This window comes from Fringilla coelebs (genome assembly GCF_963513975.1).
Source record: "Fringilla coelebs genome assembly, chromosome: 15".
Taxonomy (NCBI): Eukaryota; Metazoa; Chordata; class Aves; order Passeriformes; family Fringillidae; genus Fringilla; species Fringilla coelebs.
This window is the reverse complement of record NC_140041.1, coordinates 12,488,994-12,509,746: the sequence shown is the minus strand read 5'-3', so window position 1 is coordinate 12,509,746 and position 20,753 is coordinate 12,488,994. Positions and strand designations below refer to the sequence as shown.

Sequence of the window (20,753 nt, the reverse complement as noted above, 5' to 3'; positions counted from 1 at the left end):
GGCCACAGGACCCCTCTCTGCACCAGGGATCACACTTTTGGTTAACACAAAATACTTTGGCATCTTCACAGGTGGTTTCCCACCTGGGAGCTGCCCTGGGCTGAATTGACTTTGTGGCCCTGTTGTGAGGAGGCTGCCATGTCCTGGGAGGGTCCTCAGGTCCTAAAGCCAGCAAGAGCCCCTGGGCCTGAGGTGAAACTTGTCCTGCTGAAATAAAATGGAATCCACTGCCTGCAAGTGTGGGGACACTTTGTGTCCCCATGCAAGGCAAAAGTGTATAAATGTCCCTGGGGATTGGAGCGGCAGAAGCCAGAGAACATCAGGATTATCCCAAACCCCAGCATGGTGCAGTGGCCCCTGGGGAGTGGTCTGGGGATGGATCTCTGAGACTGAGGGGGACCCTGCAGCAGGGCGTGCACATGGCCCCACCTCTGCCATGGGTTTGTCGCTGCTGACGTGACAAAGCACGGCCTGGTTTTTTTCCCCCTGTTTCAAAAACAAACAAAAATAGGGAATTTGTTAACTTGTGGTCAGCTCAGAAAGGAGAAGCTCCTGAGAAGGGAGTGCTGGGGACGGTGCCCACGAGAAGAGGCACCCCTGCTTGAGAGGATCCTCCAGCAGCATCGGCTCCACGCTGGGGACACCCCGGGCCTGGGGACACCCCAGCCTGGGGACATGGGTCCTGCTCTCCTCCTGCTGCTCACCACAGCTGGCTTCTGGCATGGTGAGTACTCCCAAAGCCCCAGGGGAGCTGTGGGATGTGGTGAGGGTTTCCTGGGTGTCTGGTGTGAGTGCTCCATCCCCTCTCAGGTGAGGAGGGGCGGTGGCCTTGGTGGGGACGGGGCTGTGCTGGAGCTGGACTGATGGACACGCAGCTGGACTGACGGACACGCAGCTCCTGGAGGTGGAGGGTGACGCTGGGCTCCCGGCTGTGTGTCCCAAAAGGATGCTGTGGGCTGGGATGGTCCCTGTTTGCTGCTGCATGAATGCATGCTCACACTGCTGTGGGCAGGCTCCAGGATCCTTGGCACGGCTGGGCAGGAGGTGTGTGCTCTGGGGCACTGCAGGGCAGAGACAGCAGGGCTGGAATTCACTGCAGGCTTGGCTGTAGCAGCTTTCTGAAGGTCATCCAGAGCTGGCTGCAATCAGAGAGGGAGGGCAGTGGTGGAAAGAGGGTGTGTTGCTGGTCTGTGTTGGCTCTGGAGCCGGGCTTGCTCTTGGCTGCCTGCAGCCCTGCCAAGGCAAGGCCAAGGAGGATGGAGAGTGCACGCAGCATAGGAGAGCCTCGGCTGTGGGGAGATGGGAAAAGGAAACCTCCCCCTCTTTGGGTCTGGATAGGGTTTAGGATGAAGCAATGGTTCAGCAGCAACTGTGTCCTGAGGGAAACTCTTTCCAAAATAATGCTTTGCTCAAATGGGGAAGGAGCTGGAGATGTTTGGTCTGCAGGTGGAGTCAGGAAAATCAGCTGCACTGGCACCTTCCAAAGCACCTTGTGCTCAGCTGGAGTGTCTGAGGATTGCTGGTTTCTGGCGGTGCTGGCACACACAGCAGGGCTGTAGAGCCAGGGTGTGATGGAAACAACTCAGCCAGCCATGGAGGGAAAGGTGAACATGCCTGTTTTTTGAGGCTGCAGAGATGGCCAAGAGGTGATAACCCACCAACCTCAAAAAAGAGCCACTGGGCCTGTTTTGAGGTTTACAACCAGAGAGGTGGAAACCAGCATTACTAATCCTGCATTTTGAAGTGCAGGGAACCTCTCAGGTCCTGTGTGGCACTCCCCTCAATATTCCTTTTGAGCATGCTTGGGGACACAGTGAGACTGTGGTGTGAAGTCCTTCTTGGAAGGGGACAGCCTGTGGGGACAGCATTTAGCATGTGACAGGCAGTGAATCCTTCTTGGGCCACTGCAGGGCTCATCTTTTCAGCCCAGGGCATTTGCATCCCTCTCACTTGTTGTTTCACTTCAAGTGACATTTATAACATGTTGAGCATAATTTTCTAGGTCTGCTGTGCTGGGAACTGGGTTGTGAAGGCTTCAGGGTTTTTAATTTCTTGTGTTTTTTTACAATAATGGAGACTAGGCAGGTCTAATGCAGATCTGTGACAGATCATAACAATAGCTTTTAGGATCTCCCCAAAGGTTCCTTGATCCACTGGCCAGTGCCAGATAGATCACCAGCTGTGACATCTTCATGAGGCACTGTCTGCCATGCCAGGCTGTAGAACACACATTTGTGTGGGTACCAGCCCTGCTGGCCACTTGCAGCACAAACCTGCACCATGCCAAGGTTCTACAAAGTAATAGCCTCCAGCTGGAGGCAGAGCCTGACTGCCTTCTCCTGCCTCTTGGATTGCAAGGGCATCTTCTGTGAGCACCCAGGGCTGATGTAATGTGAATGTTGTGATCTGGGCTCTTGCTGAGGGAGGGTAAGGGGCTTAGATCAAGCAGAAGAAATCTTTTAAGCCTGATCATCTTGCATCTGTGTTCTTGGCCATCTTGAGATGTATTCCTGGGAGTTTTGTTTTCTTATTGTGGGTAACCTAAACCTCTGAGGTAGAAGCCCCAAACAGAGCTGTGATGAGCAGACTTTTCTCCATCCCTGGCTCCCCAGATACTGTAGGTGACTCTGGGGTCCTCAGAAATCAAACTTTTCCTTGCTGTCTCTGAGGGTGGGACAAAGGGAGCTCAGGTCTGGTATGGGTTCCTCTCAGGGCTGGACCTTAGTCTAGTTACTCCCCAGAACTAACTCAAAATCCTGGTGGCTGGCTCCTGTGGGAAGGATCCTGGGCACTTCTGTCATACCAGCCTTCACTTCTCCTTCCTCACCAAACGCTCAGCAGAGGAAAGCAGTGTTTTGGCTGGCATGGCAGAGGCAGGGACAGCCTGCAGCTGTAAGGAGAGGTCATGGTTACACAACCCACGTGTGGTAAAACCTCTGGCCAGCAGTTACTGGCAGCGCTGCGGAAGCTGCTGGAGAGCAGAACAGAGACATCCCTGGGCTTCGTGCAAGATTGCACAGTGGTCAGCAGGGACAGAGCCTCCCCCAGCAGCCCTGCTTCCCCATTCTGGAAAAGGACCCACTGCTCTGACTCATCCCCAGCACACAGGAGGGAGTGGGGGCTCAGAGACCTGCAGCTCGCCTTCTCCTGCACTGGGTGTCTTGTCTTGTCCTGTCCTCGCTCCACCTGTGTGGTGCTTTCAGTGTGGATGTCAGGCTCTAGTGACAGCCTGAAGGCTTCTTCCTCACTGCTCTGGAGAGCACCTACCCAGAGCCTTTTCTGGCCCCAGCACCTCAGCTGTACCTGTAAGCTGGTGACCACAAAGATGCACAGTGAGATGACTCCTGTTCCTTTTGTTTTCTTTCCTTGTCCTCCTGCAAAAAGAATAATTTTCCCCATGAAATGGTGCCAAAGCCCTGGCACCTCTATCCATGTGGATGGATAGAGAGTAGGTGAGGGAAAAGGATCCAGCGACAAAGAGTTAAAGCAACAGAAATATCAAACCCCACTAGAAAGCACAGCTTAGCAAAAAGGGAGGAATGTTTTGCCTCAGATATGTGGAAAATGTAGCTTTGTAAATTATTCTGGGATATGTTTTCCTCCACTCTGGGCTTCTCCTCTTTCCACAGAAAGATAAAAGTATTTAAAAAAAAAAAAAAAAGAAAGAAAAGGGGAACAGTGAGATAAAATGTCAAATTTTCCAAGCTCCAAAGATTCTTGTTCTCTGCTTCTCCCTGCAGGGCCAGTGAGTTTCATCTAGGCTTTGTCTGAGCTTCCCCATGGCCACTGTGTCATTGACACCCACCAGCAACACTCTCCAGGGTCCTCTCAACCCTTTGTTGTATAGAGGGAGTCATCAGCCCAGGATGGCTTAAATGCTGCTCTTTGGGCTCTGCTCTTTGGGCTCTGGAGGGCACAGCCCTGAGCACAGCTGGTAGCCCAGGACACACAGCTGTACCTTGGGCAATGCCTTCCTGCCCTAAGGAGCTGTGATCAGGGGTGGATGAGGATGGGGCTGTGCTTCTGCTGGCTCTTACCGGGCCAGTGTCCATGGCAGGAGGATCACAGCCTGCAGAGCAATGAATTGACAAATTGCACAGCTCCCTTTATGGTTAGCATTATTTGAATGAGGGTGTGTGCCCTTTAAGATGTGAGGTTGGGTGAGTGACGGGGAAGGAAAGCAGAAGTGGAAGAATATCCCTGGACAGGGGCTGGGAGGGGGTGCAGAGCCCCCCAGGCACAGATAGCCATTTGCAATGTGTTTCCTGTCCTCCCCGAGGGCCTGGCGTGGGGTGGCTGCACCACTTCTCCCCCAGCCCTGTGGCACTGATTCATTTTGCACTTCCCCCCACCCTAAATATAGGAGGTGACTCAAAGAACTCGCTGACAGGGCAAAACTGGGAAAAAATATTTCCCTCTGACACCAAGGCTGGAGTAGGACCCTGGTTCCCCTTTGTTCAGCCAGCAGAGCAGGCATCTTCAAAGCAGAGATGCTTCACAGCTCTGGCTGGTTGTGATGCTGGTGTGGTGAATGAACAACTGCAGTATGGGCTGTCATCAGCTCTTTAGCTCTTCCATGCCTCAGTCTCCTCTCCCAAATAGGAGTAATAATGCTGTGTCGTTTCATTATGTTTTGTTGGTGTCTGGGAGGGGAATGCAGTGGGTGACTCCATGATACACATGAGGAGGTGTCCTTCAAAATCCAGTACTTGGCAACAAAAAGCCAAATGATGTGCACTGACCTGCTGTGCAGGAGCCTTCCAGGTCTGTTCTAGCTCATCTCAGCCCCAATGCCACAAAGAGCCCTATGCACCAAACTTGGCTTAAACTCCCCCAAATGATGCTATGGGCTAACCCAGTTCATAGAGCAGCTCCAGCTCTGCCACAAAAGGAAAACTATTGTAAGAAGAGGCAAAAAATCAGCAAGAACAATTGCCAAACTGGCATTTGCCCTAATCAGCTCCAGATGATTGTTTTTCCTGTCCCAGTTGTCTAAATCTTCAAATGGCAGGGAAGTGTGGAGGGTGGTGTTTCTTCCCTGAAATTCATTCCTTGGAATATCAGGCCATATGTGTCTGGTGGGACAGAGAATGGGTGGAGTGATGTGAGCCAAAAATCCAGTCTGAATCCCAAGCTCAGCCTTTTCCTGATGCTGAGCTACTCCGTTCTCAGCAGTGTGGGCTCCAACAGAGGATCTTTAGGGATCATTTTTGCATTCTCACTCTCTCTTTCCCTTGCAGGCTCAGCATCTCCAGTGATCAGCCCTGAAGGCCCCTCTCTGGTTGTTAACACGGGTGATCCAGTCCTCTTGCACTGCTCAGGAGAGTCTGAAGTTGCGTGGAATAGCAAAGAGGTTACATTCAGGAACCACACCTTTAGCACCCTCAGTATTCCCACGGCCACTTTCAGGAACACGAGCACCTATAGCTGTGGTTATGTCAACAGCAGTGACAAGGGCATTGCAGCCATCCACCTGTTTGTGAGAGGTAACCCTGCTTGTCTGTCCCCACCCCCCCTGGCAGAGCAGCCTCCCTGCAGGGAGCTCTGCACAGGTGCTTTCTGCTGTGCTGTGCTGTGTGCATGCCTGGGGAGCAGTGCAGGCTCCTGGTGGAGCCACAGCCATGTGAGTCCACACCAAATGGGGCTCATGGTTAAAGCACGGGGATAAAGTGTAGAGCTACATCTCATGTATATGTGGATCTCTCCCTCCTTTGAAAAACAGTCTGTGCAGTGCTGTAATGAGCAGTGAGATTTGCAAATCTGAGAACTGTATTGCCAGTACCTCAGATAAGGGAGAGAGTCGCGTGAATTGCATCCTCCCAACATGACCTGAACCCCAAATATTCATTTATCCCAGAAGAAGCTGTGCTGTGGTAGCTCTACCCCTTGACTTCACCCCTTCCCTTGTACCAGAAGTGCTGCCCTGAGCAGAGAAGCTGGGGGTCTCATAAGTAAAAATTTCACCACGGTGAAAAGTTTAATTAGAGGTATGCATAATTTCAGCCTCTCTTGTCTGTGGACATTTGTGAGCTGGTTGCTGTGATCCCCTCCAATGCCTTAGCTGGAGCTGGGTTTGTCATGTGAGTGTTTGGAGGCTGAGTCAGGCAGGCTGAGCAGGGCTGCCCCAGCATCGAACTCCCACTGGGCAGCAGTGCTGGAGGCTTGCCCTTGCTGGAATGTGCTTCTCAGCTTCAGTGCATTTTCTGACCCCTCTCATAAGGCTGTCCTGTCTCCTCTGCAGACCCTGATAACGTGTGGTACACCCCCTCTTTCCGGATCTGGGGAATCAAAGGTGGGAATGTTGATTTCCCCTGTCTCGTCACGGCCCCCGAGTACGGATCCAGTGTGACTCTGATAAGGGAAGACTCCGCTCGTCTCCCACCTGGGACCAACTACTCCTTCAGTGCTGAGAGAGGAGTAACGCTCTACAATGTGCAGACCAAGCATAAGGGCTATTACCAATGCCAAGCACTGGTAAATGGAGAAAAAAAGGATTCGCCAAGAATAAAACTGGTTGTGGAAGAAGGTAAAGAGCAGGGGTTGTTGCTGTCCTAAGGACCACAAATAGCTAAGCTGGGCACAGTGGATAGTTAAGGGAAAGCTCCTTGCCTGTGGCAGGAAAGACCTTCTGAACCTGCAGTGTCAAGAGGTTATTTCATGGAGGCCAAATTCCATCAGCCTCTGGCAAATTGGTTCCTTCAGATGGGTTTGCATGGGTTCAGCAGTCTTCAAATCTTTGCAGGCAATCACAGACCAGAGAAAAATGTCCACCAATCTCACCAATGTTCTACAAGTCCTCAGGCCATGATGCTCCATCTATGACCATGGCAAAAGCTTCTCCTTCCCTTTCAAGCCACAGTCCTGACTGCTGTGCTCTCCCCTCCTACTGCTTCCCACAGACACGTGCTCAAGAGGGAGTGGTGATCTCTAGGGAAGGTGGGGGATAAAGAGGCTAAAGAGGGTGGAAGGAGGAGGTAGAATCATAAAATAGAGTTATAAAATAGTTTGGGTGGGAAGAGACCTTGAAAATCATCTAGTTCCAACCTGCTAGATCAGCTTGTTCAGGCCCCACCTAACCTGGCCTTGAATGCTTCAGGATGGGGCATCCACAACTTCTCTGGGCAGCCTGTGCCTCACCACCCAAGGCAGCCAGGTCCTGGGGAGTGCCCAGAGCCCATGGGACACTGGACAGGCTGACGTGGATCTTTCCCTGCTTGCCTCTGTGCAGCCCTGGAGAAGCCTGTGTCCGTGGTGATGGACCCTGCAGACCATGTGCGAATCGTGGGAGAACCTTTCCAAGTCACCTGCAGAGTGATTGCTCCTTCCCACAAGTATGACATCAGATGGGAGACAGCAGGAAAGACAGTAAGCTGGGGTGTGGGGCTCTCCTGGAAAATGGGGAACACAGGGGGGTAAGAACTGCCCAGACCCACAGCAAAACCTTGAACTACCCAACCAGAGCAGCTAGTCAAGCTGTAGAAATTTGAATATCCTTTCTTTGGGATGATACAGGACAAAAAAACACCTGCCTGTTGTCAAAACAGCTCTGCAAGGGATGAGAATGTGTTGTTTCAGCTGAGTTTATTGGACAGGAGCCGCAGTACCTATGAAAGCAACATTTCTTCACCCAGCCCTGCCAGGGCTTATAAAGCAGGAAACGTTTTCAGGACAGAGTTCTCCAGAGAAAAGATATGTCTGAAGAAAAGGAATACATTTCAAAATTTCCATGATGCAGTCTTCTAACTGCTAGATGGTTAGATGAGGTTTGCTAGAAGTCCTTATTGTAACTGATGCCTTTATTAAGGAGATGAAACAACACACAAGGTATGTTTGGATCACACAGTGTAAGGCCAGGTTGCAGTCAGAGGGCTGACAATAGCTGTAACATAACTGCTGTGGAATATCTGTGAGTGTGTCTCTGGGTCTCCACACAGCTAGAGAGCCCTCAGGGAGGAGCTCTCTAGCCCAGAGCAGGTGAGATGTGTTTGTTCTGCCCTCCCAATGTGTGCTGTTCCCTGTTCTCTGCCTGGCAGGCCACGAGAACTAAGACGGCCAGCTTTGAAAATGATGACTACTTCATCAATGACACCCTGTCCATTGCAGCTGTGACCATGGAAGACAGTGGGAAGTACATCTGTATAGCTAACAACTCAGTAGGATCCAGGAATGCCTCAACAATGCTTCAGGTAGTAGGTGAGTCCTTCCCCAAAAGCCTAGTAGGGCTGAATCATGTGTAGCCTGGAGTATTTGCTGCTTCTGCCTCCATTCTCTTCCTAAATTTGTTGTTGAAAACGTAATTCCCACTTGAGCCTGGGGGCTTACATGAGAACTATGGAGCTGCTAAGAAAGGAACTGATGTTCCCTTCATATCTTGAGGGGCCAGAGGACATGTTTTGGGCTCTGGATGAAAAATTGGAGTGCTCCTCTCAGACTCTGTTCATTTATAAACAGCTTTGAAACAGTAAAAAGGGAATGGGGCAAGGTTGTGCTGGAAGACCAGGAAAGCTGGCTTAGAAGGAAGGGTGAGCCACATGAGCAGAGCATGGATCTGGTCTCTTCCAGCCACAGATCCACACAAGGGGATTCAGGTCTGTTACACACTTGTTTGTATCTCAAGATGGAAAATTCATCCTTACAGCTCACAGGCTGGAGTTTGCTGATGATCCAAAGCTGCTGCATGGCACAGCTCAGAAAGAAGGCTCAGTCTGAGTTATCTCTTAGTGAGAAGCCAGGACTTTAGCTAAAGAGCCTGTCTTTTCTAAACAATTAGGAGATACTGTTTTAACCTTGTCACTTCTTAGGCTACAGCATGTACAACTTCTTTCCTCATGAGTCTTCACTAAGATTTTCTAGCTCTCCTCAGGCAGCATAATCAAAGGTGCCGTGACAATGAAGTAATTTAAGAGTACTCCTTTGGGAACATCACCTGTGTAATGTTTCATTCCCTCCTGCAGTCTCCCAGCTGAGGCTGCTCTTTCCAATAATGATCCATTTATGGGGCTGGTGTAAGGTTATTCCAGGTCTCTGGACATGCCTGCTGACAGTCATGCTCTCCTCCACCCTGCAGAGAGAGGTTACGTGCACCTGACCCCAGGGCAAGCCACCAGCCTGGAGGTTGCTCTGGGAGAGAGTGTGGAGCTGCAGGTCCACATTAAGGCTTACCCAAAACTTCTCCAGTGGGCCTGGGAACACAGGAATCCCTTGAAGCACTCTAAACCCACCATATTCAAGGGCAAAATGATCTCTGGAAACAACTGGTACGTGCTCTTTGTCTCCTACACTTCTATGGCATGTTTCCAAGAGAGCTTTCCTTGAAACAGGCAGGCCCCATTCTACAGAAAACCCTGGTTTTAAAGAGGGAAACTGTTCTGCATTTCTGTTTTCTCTTTCCAGTATTATTAGGAAACCACAGTATGATCAGATCAAGGAGGACACCACCCTTCTCTACATTGGTGGCCTTCTCTTTAGAAAGCCTTGTGGAAGTCAGTATCACGTTTGTGGTCTGCTTGTTCAATCCTGCACTCCCCTTGCCAGAAGAAATTGCTGGAGTGGATGAATAATAAAAAAAGTTTAATTCCCTCACTGGTCCTTGGACCTATCACCCGCTCTGAGGTTGAAAGAGTGTGCCCTGAGAGGCACTGAGAGCCCCATGTCAGAAACATTTTTATGTGAATATGATCTAACAGAGGTACAGGTCTGCTCTTCCAAAGCCTACAGCCAACTGAGACCCAGGAGAGACGGAAAGAGAATCATTCCACTTGTTGGGGTTTTGGGCAATTCCCCTTTCATTTTCTTAGAAACAAAAACAATCCACAAGAGGAACTGTGCCACTTGGCAAAATTATGGCTTTAGGGTGAACTCTTTCTTGCACTGGGGCATGAGAGATGGGCTGAGGGCAGAGGGGAGGGGGCACTAGGGAGCAGGACTCCATGGAGAAACTCATGCTGCCAAAGGCAGGAGGACCAGCATCCCCTGATCCTTGAAAGGAAATTATTTAGATGTTAAATTATTTCTGAGTGTTCACCCACCTGTAGCCTTTCAGAAGCGCTGAAATGAAGTGCACTTGGTGGCAAAAGGCATTTCCCCTAAGGAAGATCAGTTCCTCCCTGCTCCCCCCAAAGAAGCAACTGGCAGGGATGGGATCAGTGCTGAAGTGTTCACTGCTCCAGAGCACAGGGAGCAGCAGCCCCTCACTGAGCAAGGCCTGAGTGCTCCTCACAGTGCCTCTCTCTGTGTGCAGGTACAACAACACTCTCTCCCTGAACCGCCTGAAGGAGGGAGAGGGAGGCTTCTACACTTTTTATGCCTTCCACGGCATGACCAATGAATCAGTTACCTTCAGTATCTCTCTGAAATGTAAGTGCTTGTCCGTTCTTTCACCCTGATTGCCCCTGGGACTGCTTCCCAGTTGGTTGGGGTACCAGGCTGCTTCCAGCTCAGCACTCACAGGGCACAGAGCCAGCCCAAAGCTGCCTGTGTGCAGCACAGGGGTTCCTTCTGGTTTATTGCATGCATGGAAAGGAAACCAGAGCATGGGGGATGTGCTCTCCCTCTGGTCACAGCATTCACTGGTTTTGTGGCTTCCCCAACAGCTTCTCCAAGGGTCTGCAAAATCAAGGTGCCAGCCGATGACTCCAGCCTCCTGCAGTGTGTGGCCATCGGGTACCCTGCCCCACGCATCGAGTGGTACCAGTGCCCCGTGCACTCTGACAGGTGAGGGCAGCCCAGGGCACTGAGCCCCTCCAAGCTGTGCCCCTGCCCTCGCCTGCCATTCCCTGGGCAGCACCACGTGGGCTCCTGGGCAGGCAATACAGCAATCCTGCCCACTAACAGCAGCAGGGATGCTGCTCTGCTGGAAAAAGAGGTTCTTGGGGTCTGCCTGAGAACAGGGGGCACTTGCTATTCCTAAAGTCCTGAGCTTGAAGAGATTGTCCACCTGTGATTCATGTTCTCTCCATGCTTTCCCAAGGAATACATGGATCCTTTGGAGAGGTGTCCTAGTGTATGTTGCTGTAGAGATACATCCTGGCTGGCCCAGCCATCTTTTTGGGACTTCCACAGGTCTGGCTCTGCAGAGCATGGGTTTACAGAGCTACAGAGTCATGGGAAGCAACTGCAGCTGCCTGGACAGGGCTGTTGTGTCTCAGGACCAGCCCCACTGAAGGGACTGATAGCAGAACACATAAAGTGTTAATTATGAGTGCTGAGCCACAGAAAGGCACTCGTGGCTCTGTCTATACAGGGCTGTGGTGTTCAGGGAGAGATCTTTAGTAGGGCACAGAGTAACACATCTCACAGAGCTGCAAGCCCAATTCCCTGTTTCCCTGTGTCTCCTCTCTAGTCTGGCCCAGCCCTCCCTCAGCTGTGCTGCAGAACAGCACTCAGTGTCCCCTCTTGCCATCCCTGCAGGTACAGCCAGGACTACAGACTGATAAGCAATGACTCCAGACCCCAGGTGGTGAACGTGTTGCCCTTCCAAGAGGTGGAGGTGGAGAGCAGCATCCTCTTCGAGGAGCTGGGTGACAATTTCACCTTCTGCTGCATGGCCATTAACGGGGAAGGGAATGCCTCTGACATGTTCCACTCCTTCACCATCACCAGTAAGATACAAACCATCAGCTGGGCAGAGTGGGGAGCATCTGGGGGCTTTGAGATTACATCCTTTATGGATATCCCCAATGGCTTTGGCATTTGCCAGTCCTGAGAGGCCTGTGGGAATTTCTGGCTGGGTTATAGCCTGGAGCCAAAGGCTGAGCCACACCATGAGCATCTTACAACTGCAGCACTCGGCTCCAGGGCATGGTGCACCCAGCAGCTTCTCAGCCCATGAAAATACAGGGGCTGCATCTTTTGGTGGGGCTGTTCTTGCTGCACAGATCTTGGTCCCCAGTCAGTCTGACCTGCATCTGCTGCTGTTTGTGTGGAAATAGGGGGGTATGAGGAGAACCATTGCAGCCTAGAGTTTGGCATCAAGACCTTCCCTCAGCTCCCTAATGGGTGTACTGAGGGCAGTGCTGGGGTGTGTGGCATACAGAGGAATCCAAAGTGAACAGCTGAGCAAAATGCTCTCAAAGTTGGGATTGAAATAAGAGTGTTTACTCAATCTCCTTTTTTTGCTCTTCCAGGGAGTGTTGTGGCCCTTCCAAATAAGCTCTTCAGCCCTGTTCTGTCCACCTGCATAGGTGCATTGGTGCTGCTGCTCCTCCTGCTCCTCTTCCTGCTCTACAAGTACAATCAGGTGACATTCCCTGTTCAGGGCAAGGGCTGTGAGGGCTGCCCAGCCTCAGGGGCACACAGCCTCTGCTGGCAGCCAGGAGGTACCAGGCAAGCCACCTCCTTCACCTCCCCTGCTTCCCAGATTGCAGCTGGAGTTTCCTGCTGCAGGGCCAAACTTGTGCACCCAACCCAGTGTATTAAAGCCTCCCCTGCCCTGGTCCTTCAGTCTTGTAGCCCACAGGTCAGTGTGGTCATTGTTGGGTGTCAGACAAAGGTGCTCACTCTGTGCTGTCAGTTGCAGCTGGTTTTGCTCTGGTCCCCAAAAATCCATGGACTGAATTAAGGGAGAGAAAAAAAAAAGTGGTTTGCAGTTTGCATCTACATTTTATTCTGCTCACTGCTTTATAAAAAGCTGTTTTTATGGAGAAACTGGATGGTGTTAGAAGAAGTTTGTTTCCAGGAAGACTTGGTCACTATTTTTATATAAGAACTTGCCCCATTTTCTCTGCAAGGCTCATTTCCAGCATTTGGATTCCTTCTCTGTTTTTTCCACAAACAACCAATCAGTAGCCACCTCTGCTCCATCAGTGGGTGAAAATCTCCTGTTTTTCATCTCTCCCTTTTGGCACCCTTCCTTTGACAGCCTATCAAGGCTGAAGATTTTGCAGCAAAGTTCTGGTGCTGGTTGTCAGAAGATCCATCAGAGCCCTCTCTCAGACAAGCACCTGCAGCTTAGCAGGCAGAGCTGCCTTTGGACAGTGGTCCAGAGACAGACAAAGATGGATCAATGTGTAAGCACAGATCTGAAATAAATAGCTTTTTGGAAGGGCTTACAAGCCCAGGAGAAGCAGAACATGTCTATAAATACCATGCTTACCTATCTCAGACAAGTCGAGCCTTCTCTGCTCAAGGACTCCAGCTCTGCTGCTCTGCCTTGCCCGGCTACTTCTGCCATGAAATTCTTGGAAAAGAGAAATTCTTACTTCTCTTTCTCCTTTTTTATTTTACCCCTGTAAGGGAAGTGGGGGTGGGCCAGCTCCACTGTTCTGCTGTGCTCAGCAGCCAGGGGTCCAGGGAAGGAGACACAGTGGGGACATCTCCCTCCAGCACCAGCAGGCCACTATCAGCCACTGCTCTGGTGGGACTTGCTGGATCTCCCAGCTCTGCCATCCCAAATGGTGGCACCAGGCTGCTTCCAGTGCAAGAGCCTCCCTGATGACTTGGGGGGGACTCCATAACTGCCACGAGTCCAGGCTGTCCAGAAAAAGCCTCTCTCACTCATTCCAGATCCAAAAGATATTTGATGGGCTGAAATCTGTACCTTCCCTTGAGCTTGAGGGGATGCTGGGGAACCCTCCCAGCTTGGAGCACTGAGTAACTGGAGCCTCTTCCTTGCAGAAACCCAAGTACCAGGTGCGGTGGAAGATCATCGAGGCCTGTGAGGGCAATAATTACATCTTCATCGATCCCACCCAGCTGCCATACAATGAAAAATGGGAGTTTCCAAGGAACAACCTCCAGTTTGGTAAGAAACCTTCCCTGCTGCTTGCCTGGTGGCACGGAGCTCATCAGAGAGCTGAAATGCTTCAAGAGTCAGAGCCAAAGCTCTGGGTGATATCCAAAGGTGCATCCAGACATTCCAGCAGCATCCTTAACCAGGCCTTGCTGCTCTCTTCCACAGAGGATGGCAAGTGGCAGGGTGTAGCCAGCCTGCCTCCCTCCTCCTTTGCTCCAAGGAAGGCTGCAGGGGTCATGTCCCTCCTCTGGCACGTGGGGTCATTCCTAAGGCACAGAATTGGTGAGGCAAAGTTTGGAGATGGCCTCTTTCACACCACCTTTCCCCACAGTAGAGTTCCCCATAGATGTTTGCCAGCTCCTGACTAAGGGATGTGTCATCTCGTGTGAGCCCAGCAGGCATCCCCATCCACCAGGCATCCTCCTCGAGGCTGTGTGCAGGACAGCTGCTCGATCTTTCTCTATCAAATGTCTTAAAAGTACATTTTTTTCTTTCTGCAGGAAAAACTCTTGGAGCGGGAGCCTTTGGAAAAGTGGTGGAAGCCACAGCTTTTGGGCTGGGCAAAGAAGATTCGGTGCTCAAAGTGGCTGTGAAGATGCTAAAGTGTGAGCACAGAGCAACTTGCAAGGGTTGAAATCCTCCAAGCTCCTCTGGGCAGGATGCAGAGTGTGTTCACCACATGTTGGTGCTCACTGGCTGCAACAGCTGCTTTTTAAAGTTGTTTCTGTGCCAAGTACCAGATGCTGGAATCACACTACTGCCTTTTTTGCGGACAGGGGAGGCCCGAGGCACAGTTAGAGGACATAGATTTCACTCTAAGTGTGTTTCCTCCTTTTGTTCCATAACTCTGTCTACACCTTTTTCTGTCCCCTCCCTTAACCTCCCCCTCATCCCTCCCTCACTCCTTCACACAGTCCTTCTCTCACCCCACAGCATCAGCAGACAGGGATGAGCAGGAGGCTCTCATGTCTGAGCTGAAGATCATGAGTCACTTGGGACACCACGAGAACATTGTTAACCTGCTGGGGGCATGCACCTGTGGAGGTAGGATCCCCCAGCCCTGCTGCCCCCACAAACCCCTCCTCTAGGCACGGCTGAGCTGATGGGCTGTGTGGATTCTGCTGCCCGCCCAGGGAAAGCAATCCTCAGGGCAGGTCACAGTAACAGCGTTCCTTAATGAACCCTCTCTGCTGCTCTCCCAGGCCCAATCCTTGTCATCACCGAGTACTGTCGCTATGGAGATCTGCTGAACTTCCTGAGGAAGAAGACTGAATCCATAATAATCCAGGATTCTGCCCTGGACACCTCTTTAGACAGTGCTGCTGATTACAAGAACGTTGAGCTAGAGAAAAAATACATCCGCAGGTAGGAGCCGAGCTCGGGGGGCTGCAGGGCTGAGCAGTGCAGGGCCTGGCTACTTACTGGGAGCAGTGTGAAGAGCACTGTGCTGGGCAGAGATCAAATCCTGCCTGGGGACAGGCAGGATACCAGGATGTAAAAGCCACTGGGGTTGCGTGTGTTCAGACCTGGTTAAATTCCAAGTTTTTCAAGGACTTTGACAGCTGTCATTGATTATCCCACAATAAATGCAGTTTCCAGCCCTCTCTGTCCTTCCACAATTCAGAAACAAAACCTCTTGGCTTCCTGCACTTTTGGGCACTTGCATTTGGTAGGATGGAGCTGACTGCTCCCCATCACCCTTAAAAAAGGGGAACCCTACAGCCCCATAACACAGAGGACCCAGGTCCCCTCTCTGAATCAGCTTCAAGCTTGCCTTTGCCCTTAAGCCCCTGTCTAAGTCACCTTCTGGGGGCAGGCATGTGGTTCCTCCTCTTGGTGGATATGGAGCAGGGCAGAAGATGCTGCTGGAGGGTTCTAACAGCCTGCCCCCTCTCTGTTGGTTCTTTCTCAGTGACAGTGGCTTTTCAAGCCAGGGTTTGGAAACATATGTTGAAATGAGGCCTGTGTCATCATCATCTTCAGCAGCATCAGATTCTGCGCAAGCCAGGGGTGAGTCAAAGGCTCATTTCTGGGATTTGTGATTTCTTTCTTGTGGCCATCCTGTCTGGTTTAGCTCTGGGAACCACAACATGCCCCAGTTTGCGTTACTCACCAGCTTTGCAGCAAATCTAAATCTCTGCTCTGAATTTCAGGGAGAAGCTTGGAGGAAGATGAAGCCAGGGAGGATCTCCGTCCCCTCAATCTCTCTGACCTGCTACAGTTCTCCAGCCAGGTGGCCCAGGGCATGGCATTCCTGGCATCAAAGAACGTGAGTGCCAAGAGGAACACTGCTGCCTGGTGTTCCCTCCGGAGCCCTTGCTCTCCCATGGCCATCATGGGGAGGGCAGTGTTACAGGGGAGCCCAGGGCTGTGCATCATGCTGGTCTCAACATTTTCTCCCCTGCTTTTACATGAGGTCAGGAGCTTTGTTGTGAAGCTCTCTCGCTTTGGCAGTGTCCCTGCTACCCCAGGGACAAGGAACTGAAAGTGACTGTTGAGCTGACTGCCAGAGCTGGCTCAGAGTGTGACAGTCACCCTGTGACCGTTTCAGGGATGAGGACAGGGTCAACAGCCCCTGGTTCTGACCCTCCCCTTGTGGGGAAGATGACAGCCCCATGAGTGATTAAAGAACAGAGCATGACATGTCACAGTGTCTTCACACTGCAAATGAAGTGATTGAAAGAGAGCTGCAAACATGGGGTTTGTACATGACATGGTGCCTCAGACAGGGCTCTTCAAGCAGTGCATGTTTCCCTTGCCCCTGCAGGCATTGTTTTGGTGGCAGGCCTAGGCTGTAGGGAATTTTTTGGGACTGCTGGGGGCCAGTGACTGGGTCTCAGTTGTGGTCTCTTCTCCCCAGTGCATCCACCGTGACCTAGCAGCCAGGAATGTGCTCATATCAGATGGACGGGTAGCCAAGATCTGTGACTTTGGCCTGGCCCGGGACATCATGAATGACTCCAACTACGTTGTAAAAGGCAATGTAAGTAATTAAAATGGGCACAAGAGAAGGTACAAGGGTTGGAGGGGCTGGAAAGGACAGACAGGGTGTAGCATAAGCTACAGCTTGTCCCAGTCTGCAGGACTCTCTGCTCTTCCAGGCTCGCCTGCCGGTGAAATGGATGGCCCCAGAGAGCATCTTTGACTGCATTTACACAGTGCAGAGTGATGTGTGGTCTTACGGCATCCTGCTCTGGGAGATCTTCTCCCTTGGTAAGAAAGAAGCGAGCTTTCAAACCCCTTTAGTTTTCTGTGGCTCTCTACTGCCCTAATGTATCTGCAGAAAGATTTCCAAGAAAGGAGGAAGGTTGACAAAAATCTAGGTTTATCAGGGCTGTAAAACACTGTGTTATGTTTCCAGAGGGACCATTCAAAACAAAGAATCCCACATCATTTCCTCTAACTCAGACCTCCCTGGTGATGCTCCAGGCTGCCTCTTCCCACCCCTCAAGGCTGGAGTGTTGAACCCTGTGGTCTGAAAGCCACCTCTGCTCCTTTTACTGTCACAGGGAAGAGCCCCTATCCCGGCATGGTGGTGAACAGCAAGTTCTACAGCATGGTGAAGCAGGGATACCAGATGGCCAGGCCTGACTTCGCTCCCTTGGAAATGTGAGTGGATGCACTGAGATCTATACAGCAGTGACAGGGGCGCTGGCAACAGGCAGGGACATGGCACAGGGACCTTGTCCACAGCTCTGCCTGCTGCTCCTACGTGTCTGCCTTGAGGTTAAGGATGGATCCTACCAGGCTGCTCCTTGCTCCTGTAGGAAAACAAGGCCTGGGGCAGTCTATCCAGCATCTCCTGTTTAGGGACAGGAGGATGGGAACACTCACATTACATGTCTACATTCCTGAACTTGGTGGGGTTTTCTTTTTATAGTTAGCTTCTTTTGACTGTACGATTATGAGAAGACAAGCCCAAGTAGGCTACAGGGGGTAATGAGTGTAAGCCTGAAGTCTTGATGGCATAAAGCTTCTCATTGATTAGTTTGTTCCATCCACTCCAGTGCCCACCATTCCCTGGAGCACTGCACTCACCATGGGTTTTTTGAAAGAAGACAAGGGACTGCTCAGTTCTGTGTCCCTGACATGCAGAGGACATGCTGCAGGGAAGAGCCTGGGGTTGCAGACCCCTCCAGCAGCACCATGCAACCTCCCTGTCCCTGTGTGGCCCTGCAGGTACAGCATCATGCAGGCATGCTGGAGCCTGGAGCCCACTCAGAGACCCACCTTCGACCAGATTGGCTGCTTCATCCAGAAAGAGCTGGAGGTGCATAAGGAGCAGGTGAGGACTCTGGAGAGGAGAAGGGGGATGATGTCTTTCCCTCTATATGAACACAACTTCTGGACACGTTTTCTGTGATATCCCTTACCATAAGCTGATGGAGCAGTGTAGTCTTGGTGGGAAGTGCAGAGAGGCATCCAGCTGAAGGGTTAAGTCACTCTCCACCAGGGCCAAAGAGGGCTGGACAAGGAAGCACAGCTTCTTGGCAGAAACCTCAATGTGACAGGCATTCATCTACTGCCAGCACAGCACCCTGCCCCATTCCCCTGGACTTGCTGTGAACACTGTCAGGACTAGCTGGCCACAAAAGCACAGGCACATGCCTGCCCTACCTGTTAGCCATGTCCTGTGGGCACAGCAAAGGGTGGTAATGTGGGGTGAGCACATCCCCAGCTGGTCACCCACATGGGAACAGGTGTCTGACATCAAAGGGACCAAAATACACTCGGGGTGTTCTGTTTCTTCCTTTTCTTTCAAGGACTACACCAACCTGCCCTCCAGTGCAGAGGAAGACAGTGGCTGTGACACCTCTGGCTGCTGCGAGGAGTCCTGCGAGCAAGAGGAGAGTGGGCAGCCACTTCTCAAGGGCAACAACTACCAGTTCTGTTAGGTGGGACCTTCACCCTGGGGCTGATCCTCGTCCTGGCTCCACAGAGCTCACCCTAGGACACAGACACCTTCTGCTTTGGCCTCCTCTGTGCTTTCTGAAGTGTGAGTGTTACAGAATGTAGCAGGCTCTCTCACCAAAAGGAGAGCCAAGAAGACACCTTGGGGTCCCTGAAGTCTTATCTCACACATAGCATAGAGCTGTTAGGATGCTAACAGGCTCCATCTCTACAAGGCACACAGAGGTCCCCAGCAGCTGCCTCCCCTTGCCCCAGAGAAGGCTGTGGGAGTTCAGGTTTTGTAGTTTTTTAAAAAGTACTAGTCGCAGCCAAGTGTCACTCAAATAACTGAACCCTTGAGTGCTATAAGCACATCTTGAAATATGTCTTGGCACTGGAACTACTCCACACACTCCCTTTTTTTGATGGTTCTACTCTCTCCCCATGTCAGTCTGACCCTGGACATTGCAGTGTGTTTAGAAATAGGTAAAGCTTCTACATAGCATTAACTATGCATTAATCCCTACACTTCCTTGTGCAATCCACCTCTGCAGCTGATGCTTCTGCAGGGAGCGTGTGGGTGAAGTGAGCCACAGAGCCAACCCCAGGGTTATGTGAACTTGTGCCTCACTAACAGGACAGAAGGACAGTTCTTTCTCAGGTAAAATACAGCAGAAAACAGTGCTCTTCCATGAGAGCACTGAACACAACCCCAATCCATGAAAAAATGGCAGCTTAAAGAGGTCTAAAAATGAGCAACGTTACACATATCCTACAGAACTTCTGAGTTACTGAGCATGTAGCAATCACTGCCTTTGTCACTATTACAGACTTGTACTAAATTTCCTTAATGTACTTTTAATAGTACAGCTGAGGTGATTTTTTTCATAAGCTAGGGCCTAATACACTTCAACCTATTTCTCAGCTAGCTCTTGCTCAGGGTTACTACTGCCCTGGCCACCCAGTCCTGTGTACCTACCGAAAGTAGCTAAAGAACCTTCTCAGCTTCACCTGACTTGGTGGGTAGAGGATTTCTATTCCAGGTACAGGGAAACTGCAACTGACAGGGCTCAGGGAAACTACAACTGCACTGCAGGTGGCCTTTGTCACACTCTGAGCAATTTCACTGTGGGCCTTTTCTGATTCTATTAAACCTGGTTTTATGCTAACACCAAGTGATTCATTCTTCCTTACTAAATGAAAAGCTAATGTAACTGTCAGCATTATAAAAAATAAAATATGTTTAACAAAATGAGTCTCTCCTAGGACTCTAAGGACTGTTCTCAGAGGGGAACAGCTCAGAGTATGGGTGATGCACTGGCCTACCCACTCACCCTGTAACTCTGCTCCTCAGTACCAGTTCTCAAAACCACTCATTCTTGTGTAACACAAAAACGTATTAAAAGCAAGGTTTTAAAGCTCTGAAGTAGTCCCTGTGCATGGATATAATGGAATGTAATTGCAGTTGTGATGATGGGACATCTGACAAGTCACCATGTGGCACATGGCAGCAGTATCTGGGGCAAGTGCAATGCCAAAGGCAGGGCAAATGCAGAAGACATGCAGCAGTGTTTGTGCCTTTTCTCCTGGAGCCATCCAGGTCTTGCACACTAAAAAAAAAAAAACAACCCAAGGCACTTGACCACAGTTTCACCCCCAAAATTGGAGATAATTTATTAAACTTTATCACTGACTGAAAAAAGTCACTAATGTCTCTTATAATAAGTTAATGTTCTTAACAGAAAAACCCCAAGCCATGATTACTGCATTTGCTCAGACTTAATACACTTACTTTAACAGTACGGTACTCAATAGGTTCCCCTTCACAGAAGGGAGTTTTCAACCACACCGCAAGCCTCAGAATCTTCCCCACTGCTCACTCAGACAAAATAAACTTCCAAGATGGCAACTTAGCAGTCTGGCATCCTGCTTGTCTCCTCTGCAGGTCACAGCAAACACCAAACACCTTCACCACCAGTCATGGCCAAAGGGAGCTGCAGCAGTGACAGCATGGCTTTGCCCCCACAGCCCCAGATGTTCCTCAGCTGTGCTGCACAGGCAGAGGTCTCATCCTGACTCCTCTCAAGGGGCTGACAAAGCAACCTGGGCAGCAGGAGACTCCTCTAACCCC

The 20,753-nt window shown here is 50.9% G+C and overlaps 1 protein-coding gene across 1 annotated transcript; it reads left to right on the top strand.

Annotated features, from left to right (window-relative positions):
- Positions 1–581: 581 nt before the first annotated feature.
- On the top strand, positions 582–18,634 carry CSF1R (colony stimulating factor 1 receptor). The gene is made up of 21 exons (XM_084216073.1): positions 582–724; positions 5,241–5,486; positions 6,242–6,526; positions 7,229–7,365; positions 8,034–8,193; positions 9,068–9,257; positions 10,241–10,356; positions 10,593–10,713; positions 11,410–11,600; positions 12,126–12,238; positions 13,615–13,741; positions 14,233–14,337; positions 14,666–14,776; positions 14,935–15,097; positions 15,645–15,742; positions 15,886–16,001; positions 16,593–16,715; positions 16,834–16,945; positions 17,242–17,341; positions 17,912–18,017; positions 18,496–18,634. The coding sequence occupies exons 1-21, from the start codon at positions 676–678 to the stop codon at positions 18,625–18,627; spliced, it is 2,901 nt and encodes a 966-aa protein (XP_084072199.1). The 5' UTR covers positions 582–675; the 3' UTR covers positions 18,628–18,634.
- Positions 18,635–20,753: the final 2,119 nt, after the last annotated feature.